The following is a 10741-nucleotide window of genomic DNA, read 5'->3' on the forward strand; positions in this document are numbered from 1 at the left end:
TCTTAAAGTGTCTCCCTTAACCCCCCCCCCCCAAAAAAAAATGTCTAGCAAATTATGTTGTTTTTATAATTTTTGCAGCAGTGATAAAAGTGATATCAATGGAAATAGTCTTGTTTTGCCCAGAGTCACCTCTGAGAGTGGGAAAAGGGCTTTTTCTTTCTCTGGAGCTATGCTTTGGAATGCACTTCCTGCAATTATACGCAGTTCTCCTTCAAAAGCTACCTTTTGCTGTAATTATTTGAAACATTTCGCCTCATAACCTGGGTTATTTGTTATCTGATATATGTAGATCTTGTTAGATCCATTTTCTGTAATCTCTGTTGTATATTTCTGTAGTGTTATTTGTCTGTTTCGTTTGACTTTTATGAATGAGTTTGTGACACAGGGCCTCTAGGGAGAACAGTGCATTGACTACTGAAAGGGCCACCCTGTATAAATATGACTAAATAAATAAATAAATAAATAAATAAATAAATAAATAAATAAATAAATAAATAAATAAATAAATAAATAGTAATGATGAGATTAATGATAATATCACGAATATTGCTTTCCTTATCAATTCATCATCATCATAGTCATTATCATCATTACCACCAGCGTCGTCATTACTATCATCAGAATTTTCACCTAACTCAAATTCAGAAGAGATAAAAAGGGTCTTATATCCTTTTTGCAAACTTTACAAGATTTGATTGAAGAATAATGTCTTCTTACATCATGTATGATGTTATACTTCAGAGTTTAAAAAAAAGAAACTAAAAGGTAACCCATATATGTCACTCGAAAGTATACGCTCCCCTCTTGTACCGAGAAAAACGTTTGGATGTTTTAACCCCCCTCCCCCGAAAAAAAAAGAAGAAATCACTCGAAATCTATTGTATTGCCGGTAGTATTTATCCCCCTCCCTATCATAAAAAAGCTTCCACCTCTGTTATTCTCATGAAAGGTCTGAATTACGTACCTCAGCAAAATACAGTTTATATGAAAGGAATCATAATTTTCAGGATTGCAAAAGGGCACACGAACTTTAAAAGATTTGCACGGTCGACATAATACGAGAGTTGAGCGTGCTGAGATACAGTTTTCACTATTTTGTTACTCACACTACATGACAAAAAAAAAAAAAAAAGTCTGGTCTGTACCAAAACATTGTGTAGGTCGCCCCCTCCCCCCCCCCCCCCCCGGCCCCCTTCAACCTATGCGCACCAATTGACATTTATTGAAAACAAAACAAAACAAAAAACTCAAAGATTTATGGAGTCTTTGTATTTCTTACGGGAGGTGCATATTCCACAGCCTATGGAAATACTTATATTTAGGACTGGTTTTACAACCAGATAGCGCTGAATTGATACGGCACCATACAATGTGTTTTTGTCACGGTAAAAAAAAAAATAGTATTAAATAGATTCACTTTCGGCATGCTAAGGTTGTTCCGTTCTTTGTTAGAATCAAGCCCTCTATCGTCCGTACTTTGACAGTTTATGGTGACCCTAACTATACACAGCCCAGTCGCTGTACATGGTACGTAACAACAGCGTCTGGTCGGGCTATGGTGACCCCAGAAAAGCTCATACAAGTTGACTGGAAACTGGCTGTTGCTTATTTATTCTTCGAGGAAAAGGTCTGCTGTTGACTGGGATCACAATTCTTCAAGACTTTTCCTTTTACGAAGGTAAGAAATTTTTGATTTTCAACCATGTAAGTATATTATTTACCCTATATCTGTACTATTATTTTTATAGTATAGCACTTTTGGTCAAATCTTCACAAATTTGTGAGCTTCTCTTGACCTGGAAGATGGTAAGCAAATAGTCGGGGCATACCCGTGTGTATACCCGCGTAGCGTGTATGCCATAAAGCTTGAGGGTAGATTATGTTGTTGCTCACTGATATAGTATTTTAGGACGATGGACTCTCAATGATACTTGAAGTTGAGGTACATAGACATGGTATCGGTCCGCTGCAGCGCGCCGTGGCAACAGCAGCAGCGCCAGCAGTTTACTGTCTTGGTAAGTAGGCCTATGATTATTTTGAGATAACCTTCAAGGGGGAGGAGCGAACCATTTACCCTTGACCATCACAGCCCCCACCCGCCTTCAAAAAAGAAAAGAAAAGAAATGTTCCCCCCCCCTGTCTGCTTTATTGTCTAGTCCTTCGAAGGGACCATTAAACATTTCATGACGTTGTTGCTTACTTGCTTATAAGTTGTATTTGCTCGCTGCTGTGTTAGAGACCACGCAACAGAATTCCAAACTTTTACATAGGACTCAATAGAAGATCAATTTGCACACCATAAACTACTCCGCACTCATAAGTGATTGAAGCCATTATAGTGTTTGAACGGTACAGCCGCGTTAACATTGCTTGCACTCAAGGGAAGCGCGGGATAAATACCAGTCGCCATTTTTAGACAGTGGTGGGAATTCCCATTTTGTCAAAGGCAATATTCACAGCAGACAGTGTCTCTATCTAAAAGGCACGCTCTATGATAATAAACATGATGATGATAATGTCAGCTAATTGGCACTAATTGCGACGACACAGACAGCTGTTTGATACTTGCACTTGAACAAAATCTTGCACGGTACAAAGTCCATGTATCGGTGGCACAGTTGCAGAAGAATAATGAGCATCGACGAACATTATGAACCCCTAAGCGGTATATATTGACAGTGATCTATTTCTGCTCCTGCTCTCTGACACGCATGCGGTAAAGCTACAGCTGAAATGCTGCCAATAACGCATACTTATGAGAAAGCATCTTCAAAAGGCGTTCAGTCAAATGATCTGATATATTATGAAAATGACAATAATGCAGAATTCTTCAGCAAAAGGGGCTTTGTCATCAAAGTTCTTGATAAATATACTCTCTATGTACGCAAATGGCAGACTATCCCGAAAACATTTTTTTTTTCTCCTCGCAAATGGCAGTACAAATATTTTTGACATTGTCTGTTGCCCTCGAACTTTGAATAGATAGATGGTTTTGATTGTACAGGAGATCAAAAGTCAGTGTTTATTGTCTGTGACAATCTGCTGACAATATTAAATTCCTTCAAACTGAACTAGCGTGGTCCATGCTTAAGCTACGGTGCCAGGGATCTCTAAACAGTGTTTTGCAATCACGATCGGGGAAATTAAATACTAGTAGTAGTTTCGAGAATAACTAGATACGTGTAACTTTTTTCCCAAATTCGATGCAGGCTTATTTCCTCAACATAATCATGATGATAAACCGAAGTATCATGGCTAACGTGGCCTCATATTCATGGCATTGCTCGGAAACATTGCTTTAACATGCAAGTAGAAATTAGTATTTTGATCCTAGAAGATTAATTTAAAGATACATTTGATGTGAGTGAATATGCCTGTACTTAATAATAGAGACTCAGTATGCTCGTAATTATATTACGTATGGATGTATATGAACATAATCTTCAAGCGATATTAATTGTTCAGATTAGAGAAAACAAATTACGATAGTTTGATTAAACTATAATATGATTTGTTGCCAGTAAAAAGAATTTTTTTAAACTGGGGAAATCTATTGATGATGGTTGTCAAAAATTGTGTATTAGGGAGGATCTAAATCACGTATTTATTGAATGAAAACTGAATGAATCTCTGTGAAATATTAGAGAGAAATATTACCAGAAATATACTCTACATTCCAATTAAAGCTCTCTTTCAGTATTCAAAATTATTTTGCTCGAGATAGATTGTGGAAACAAAATGCCTTTTGTTGCAAAGGTTTCTAGACCATTTAAAGATTCATTGTAATTTGTACCAAAACAAATTTTCAAAGAGAAGTGTCGAAAAAGTGAAATCCGTTCAACTATTCGTCAGACGAGAGAGAGAGAGAGCATCCTTTTACCAAGACAGTTAGTGTTTGTCCTTTGGAAAAAGGAGACCCCCCAAAAATAGTTATTTGTATGAATTTTCGTGTCAAATAATTTCAAAGTCTTTGTATTACACTATTTATTCATTTCAAATTATTTGCTTGTGTACTATAATGGTTTCGTCATGATGTAATTTGAGTCGCGTCGTAAAGTTATTTGGTACCTACTGGTACCTTTGAATGTAAATCATCAAATGAGAAAAAAATATAAATGCTTGCTTCTTGCAGTCCTGAATGGAGATGATTTGCTTTATCTACAAAAATAATTATACATGTATAATTTTTCAAACACAGAAATAATTCCTCGCTGTCAGGATGGGGGAAATCAGTGATGCAACTCTGATAGAATTATCAGAGAGGATTCCTTTAGATATCACTCGACTCGGTGTCCAACTCGGTTTTTCCTTGACTGACATGAAACGCTACAAAGCGTCAAATTACTCTGGTGGAGATGTGACGTCACAGGGAACGCTACAGATGTTTCTTGACTGGAGAAATGACGTAAAATCTGCCTCCCAAAGACGGAAATTGAAAACAGCGATGGAAAAAGCTGAACTAGGCGGAATTGCAGAGGAATTCTTTGGGTCAAGTACAGTAGTAGAAGATTTTGCGCAGAGTTTAAGGATTTAGATTTAACTTATTTATGACCGCCAAAGAGATACAATGAAGTGCTTATAAATATCAAATAAGGGATAAGGGTAATCATCGGTGGCTTCAGTCAATAAGGACTTGTCCATGAGAGTCTTACATTTACGGTCTTGATATCATGATTAGATTTCATTTGTTTTAAAGTATTTATGTACAGGATTAAGTTCAGGATTGGGATTAGGATTAGGGTCCGGATAAGGGTCTGGGGTAATTGTCATAGGATCCATGGGGACTCATTTTATGTGCAAGTCCTAACCCTTAACCGAACCCTAACCCTAACCCTAATATTTACTCCAACCCTATATCAGTAACCGATCTTTAAAGGGGGGGGGGGGGGTAATTGTCCTGATACGGTCTCTAAGTACAGATATTTTCACTCATTCAGAATGTGTAGAACACACTTATTATAATATATGTAAATGAAAATAGAAGTGAAGTATCATTCTACCTGGAAATGGTACCCGTGGCGCTGTGAATGTGGTGAAAGTCAGAAGATGAGCAGAATAATTTTTAATAATACATTTCAGTAGTATTATACATTTTTTAACACAATTATTGTTAAGTACATGGAGAGATATTCAGGTTATTTTTGATAATCTGCAGCAAAATTATGAAGGCTTTTCCAGCTATCACATGGGCTTGTTTTGTTTTTCAATCCTGATATTTTTCCCCCTCACGACAAATGTTTCTTTCTGGTTTCTTTGCCTCATTTACAGGTAGCAGACCTACCGCTGGCAACGAAATGGCATCCAGTGGAAGTGACGGTAAAAGGGCAATACCACTTTATCCTGTAACCACTTTATTTGAAAAAAAACCCACGAAACTGAAATACATGAGTTAAACCTGTAAGTTTTCAGCCTAAAGGTTTGATATACTTTTTTCTTTTGGATTGGTTGAGACTGCGAAGTTTTCACACTGTATAAGGTGGAATTCTTAGCGAAATCATTACATCTAAAGCTGAATACAAGCTAATACATTTAGATAAACTATTTCATTTCTGATACCCCCCCCCCAAAAAAAAAATGTATATATATATATATATATATATATATAACGATTTTCTCTGATAAAAGAAATGTAATTTGTTATGAAATAAACTGGGGCTTATAAAAGTTCAGAGGATTGTCTCGTGTTGTCTGGGTGTTTCGTATGAGCAAACAATCATTGATTAGCAATATGGTGAGCTTCTGCGGAATGATCAGGATTTGTAAATTGTAAAAACATCTTCCCTTCATCGAACCGGTTCTGTTTTTGTATCCTCAGAGGACAACTATTCTCCAATGATCGTACAAACAGACTCAAAGATATCTTTTTCGGGAACTGGAAGTATGGAGAATGTTAATGTCAAAGGTCAAGAAGCTAACGTCGGCAGGTAAGCAGATTTTGTCCCTGTAATACCTCAAACAAACACAAACACACACGCACATACATGAAATTAATGATAGATATATGTACTCATACGATGCACGCATGTAAATCTTTGCATGGCTATGTGGTTTTTTTTTTCTCTCTCTTCTCATTATTCGTGGAATCATGTGAGTTCAGTTGATTTCTTTTTTTTCGGGGGGGGGGGGGGTTAATATGAAACCTACTTTTTGTGACTGGAAACTTGCAATGCTATGGTTATTACTAATGCAATAATATATATAGCAAAAAAAAATAGAAGAAAGTAAACAATTTTTCCAGTTCATATTATTTTTATAGAAGATGGAAATCAATGTATTATATACTATATTAAAGTAATGTAATTGGCTATCAACTCAGTAGATCAACATAAAGGAAAATTTTACCCATTAGTGAACACATTCGTTTTTGTCCTCGAAGGCACAAAGTACAAATTGCAAAAATTGACACATTATCTTTCATTTGGAAATGCCCTTCAAGCCAACAATGATAACAAAAGACCAGGTTAACACAATGAGAGACCTGAATGAAGTTTCTTTTTTTTTTCTCATAACCTCAAACAAAATCAAAGAGGGAAACTACAAGGGGAAAATAAGAATCTTCTGTCAACTCAAGGTTCAAATGGCATAGGGAGTATAAGGGCACAAAGATGATTAAATGAACCGAATATCTGTATTTCATTCTTTTGATTTAGTAATGCAAGAATTCATGACACAAACTAAAAAACCAAATACTATCTAAAATTTTCCTAATTTGGGAAATCGACTGGAATTCTTACCATTTTTGTTTATAATGCTTCTCCTCTTATTCCACTTGAATTTGGATTTGACAGATTTTTCATCTTTCTCCAGTATTTTAGCCTTTATTGATCTTTTGACTTTCAAAGATATAATAGAAATCATAGTTTTACTGTTGCAGCTTAAGTCATGTTTTATTATTGCGTTAAATTTGTCTTTTGTTCTTATTGTTACATGGAAGAGCACTTACTCATGAATGACATCTTATTGATTTTTGCAATTTTTACTTTCGTGCCTTTGAAAAGAAAAATAAAATTGTTCATTCATGCGTAAAGTTTATTGACCTACCAGGTTGATAGCCAATTAAAACATCTTCATATGATACTACAATAACTTTTAGCCAAATGGCTAGGTCTTAAAATCACGTAAAATGTAGCAATTCTCTAGTACGACACGTGCCATGCATGACCCATAGTTATAACTGTGTTCTATTCTTTCGTCCTGCAAAAGCTCGACCGAGACAACTCAAGGTGCCTCCCAGCCCGCAACGACCAGCAGAAAGAGAGCTGGAAAAGGTAATTTCAGTTTAGTTGTTTTTCCTATTTCTCAATTAAAAGAAAAAAAATAGTAGATTGTTGTAAAACAAAACACATGATAACATGCAGAAAAAGATACAAATTGTAAAATGCTCATTTGCATTTCAAATAACCGGTTTCGAATAATTTTATCTCACAGAAAAATTAAAAACTGAATCCCACCTCAAGCAAAACTATAGCATCCCTTTAGTCTTTAATGAGTGATGACATTGTAAATGATTATGCTTACAGTGATACGTATTTTTTCATTGAATCCTTGATTAAAAAACAACAACAATCAGACAAACAAACTTGCGAACAGTGTTTCAGAGATCTGAATGTTAGACATAGACATATTAGTTTAATTCATGAAAATGTCTAAAATTACGGTACAGCGTGGATTAAGTCTATTATATACCCTGGGTAACTTACTGGGCTTCTAACTATCACGACATTCTGTCACGTGCAACTCTTATTTGCATATCTCGCGGTGTCCACACAGGAGCCGGCTCAGCGCCAAAGGTAAAGCAGCAAGGGTCAACCATTACATTCACTAATACGGGACCGATTACTAACCTGAATGTCGTGGGACAGGAAGCCAACGTGGATAGGTAAGTTCAATGGTACCGATTGAATTCTTCTTGTTTAACAAGAAATATAATATAGCAGTATGACTGATCATCCCACGACAGAAGAAAAAAGGGATTCCGACAGAAATTGCATTGAAAGTATAATCCTTCCAAGTGAAAGCTATATTGTACATCGTTTAATGCGGATTCATATCTATTCCATGCAAAGTCATATTCTGACAGTTGAGATCTAGCGCTAGTAGGTTGATGTGATGCACGGAGGTTGAAGCTATCATAATGGCAAAATCGGTGCTTTTAACAGCTAAAGGACATTACCTTCATGTAGCACAAAGACATTTAGACAGTCAACATATTTAAGTAGTTTCGAGTATAATTCTTTTTTCCCCATTTTATTTTTTTCCACACATGACGTTTTTAATATTTTTTTATCTTTTGCGGTAATTAGATTTCCAGTGAATATGCAAGTTTCCTTTACCACTGAAGGGTCACATATGTAATGTTATCCACTTATTTCAAGGATATAGACGAAAGATAATTATGTTCCCATAAACTCGGTCATTCTTTGCATTTTACCGCTAACAGCTCAAAGACAGTTTCACAAACGGCTACGTCAAAGACGGCGTCTAAAAGAAAAGGAGGGGCAGCGGAAGGAGGTACGTCGTCCCGACCTCGGAAGAAATTCAAAAAATCTTCTAAGTAACTCGTCGAATGTTCCCCAGATGTCAAATAAAGGTTACATCTCTCTATAGTGTCTTTCTGCACTTAAAATTGAAAGCGACGTTGGTGCCGCAACGTGCTTGCACAAACTATATCCTAAATGCACTTACATCTGTCTCTTTGAAGTAATCGGTTATAATTATACATCGTATAATACTAACGCCATTCAAAACATATTGTGAAGTAAGTCTACCATCAGAAGAAAAATAAAATCCTTTTCAGGATACCTGCACATGTTACATGACAAGGAATATTCTTGAAGTTATGATTACAAGTATCCCGTATTATCTCTGTTTTAGTGGCTTTAATTGCAAATATCTCAACTTTAAACAAGAATAGGTTTAATTTGTTTGGTGATTAAGTGATAAAACCAAGCTTTCATTTGTATCTATTCCGTCTTGCAGACTGTTGAAGAACGTGCATGTTATAGGACATATCAAGATACAAGCCTCGACTCGTCGCATACTTTATATTTCACTGAAATTATGTGAAGTGAACATGTTTTATGATTCCTTGTGGTCAGTTCATGCCGTGTAAATATGTTTTCTTTTTAGATTTCGTTTAAATGAAAATTGCTTCTCCCTTTTCAACTTCTTCCCGCAGATGAGGAAACAGAAGAGACGGAACAGCTTTCGAACAGTGTCATGATCTTCGCTATGGTGCCATTCTGTGCCCTTGTAGCTTACGTTATATATTTCTGGCTGTTGTGACAATATTACATTTGTGCCAACCCAGCTAGAGTACTAACTACTAAGTATTCCGTAGTTTCTCCAAAGTATTGTAGTCGTGTATGTGGTTCCATGACATTTGCTCCCGTGACAATATATCGCTGCTATGCAATACATAATACTTGTGTATCTGCACAAAGCCAAACATTATTTCTATATCCACGAATATAACCCTAACCCTCAAATCAAACTAAACCTAAAACCCTATCACAACCCTATCCCTAACCCTCAGTACTTGGAGAAAAATAATAAGACCGGAGCAGAAATTATTGTCAGTGATTGTTGCAGGAGCAAATAAATATGTACTGTCACCCATGTAAATAGGGATAAGTATATCAAAGAAATTCAACCATTTTTTTCTTCATCACTTACAGACTTATGTGGCCAGAAGAATATCTAAATACACTACGTGTCAAATATTTTCTAGTAAAGTCTGTACTGTTTTTTTTTTCCTCCAGACTGCTTGAATGCGATCACAAGAACCTTCCAAACCAAGATTTTGTCAATGAGAATAATTACTGTTAAATTACTAATAAAGTGCACTCCCGTTATCATGAACATGGTTTTAACAAAATTCTCGTTACAACGATGTAAAACTTCGGGTCACAAAATTATCATCAATATGTCTATTATACACGTTACTCTTAGGTTAGAACAAAATTTCGATATCTTTAATGACGAAAGAAAACTGACGGTCCCGTGGACTTCGTTATAATGAATGTCACCTGTCTGATTAACAAAAAAAAAAAAACAACAACAACACTTGAATGCACTTTCTCTTATAGGCTCAGCATGATTTGCATGCTTCTATATTATTAATAACTATGATTAACAAGACATTGCAGGAATTAAACAAAAACGACTACATTTTCAACAAAATACAGCCACGATGACCAGCAACAGCCATCTACGGAAAATGAAAATCAATGAAATGAAATAGAAATAAAAAGAATGACATTCCGAAAGCCAGAGTGCCTAAATTTGTTGTACATGTACATATTTATAATTATCATTTTATGTATTTGTTGCTTAGTGTTCGGACTGTAAACCTCTAATAGGAGGTGTCCTTTTTACCGGAAATGCATTAAATTTGTATGAATATAGGCCTATAAGATGGTCCGACTTTGACTCAGCGTCCTGTGCTCTATACGCATAATGTATATATAACTATGTATATAAACTGATAGTTATTATGTTTCCTAGGTACTATTTACTTTCAGTGTTCATTATTCGACCTCGAATAACCACATTGATTTTGTTACTATATAAAAGGGATCAACACACCTTGAATTATAATATCGTAGGAAACATCATTGTCTTTTTGCATCACATGCAATATTCTTCAAAAAATGAGGATCATTTAGCTTTCATTTTGCGTTATCTCTTTTCGTGTAGATTATCTGGAGACATTCTAGCTTAACAGTATTGAATATCTTTA

At 35.6% G+C, this 10741-nt stretch overlaps 1 protein-coding gene across 2 annotated transcripts; it reads left to right on the forward strand.

The window, feature by feature from the left end:
• Positions 1-1565: 1565 nt before the first annotated feature.
• Positions 1566-9787, forward strand: LOC139716923 (uncharacterized). Of its 2 annotated transcripts, none has more exons than XM_071628445.1 (8): positions 1566-1678; positions 4199-4493; positions 5269-5316; positions 5816-5924; positions 7204-7268; positions 7771-7879; positions 8441-8511; positions 9179-9787. In XM_071628445.1, the coding sequence occupies exons 2-8, from the start codon at positions 4220-4222 to the stop codon at positions 9283-9285; spliced, it is 783 nt and encodes a 260-aa protein (XP_071484546.1). In that variant the 5' UTR covers positions 1566-1678; positions 4199-4219; the 3' UTR covers positions 9286-9787. The 2 variants fall into 2 exon arrangements, with proteins under 2 accessions (XP_071484546.1, XP_071484547.1); XM_071628446.1 differs by having other exon boundaries at positions 8441-8590; positions 9179-9301.
• Positions 9788-10741: the final 954 nt, after the last annotated feature.

Source organism: Diadema antillarum, unplaced genomic scaffold, assembly GCF_040938485.1.
Source record: "Diadema antillarum isolate AM-2024a unplaced genomic scaffold, OU_Dant_1.0 scf00000071, whole genome shotgun sequence".
NCBI lineage: Eukaryota > Metazoa > Echinodermata > Echinoidea > Diadematoida > Diadematidae > Diadema > Diadema antillarum.

Excerpts from the sequence above, each read along its gene's own strand:
- LOC139716923 (XM_071628445.1), top strand. The coding sequence starts at position 4,220 with ATGGGGGAAATCAGTGATGCAACTCTGATAGAATTATCAGAGAGGATT. Across the intron at positions 4,494-5,268 it reads AGAGGAATTCTTTGGGTCAA|GTAGCAGACCTACCGCTGGC; the intron begins GTACAGTAGTAG and ends CCTCATTTACAG. Across the intron at positions 7,269-7,770 it reads CAGAAAGAGAGCTGGAAAAG|GAGCCGGCTCAGCGCCAAAG; the intron begins GTAATTTCAGTT and ends GTGTCCACACAG.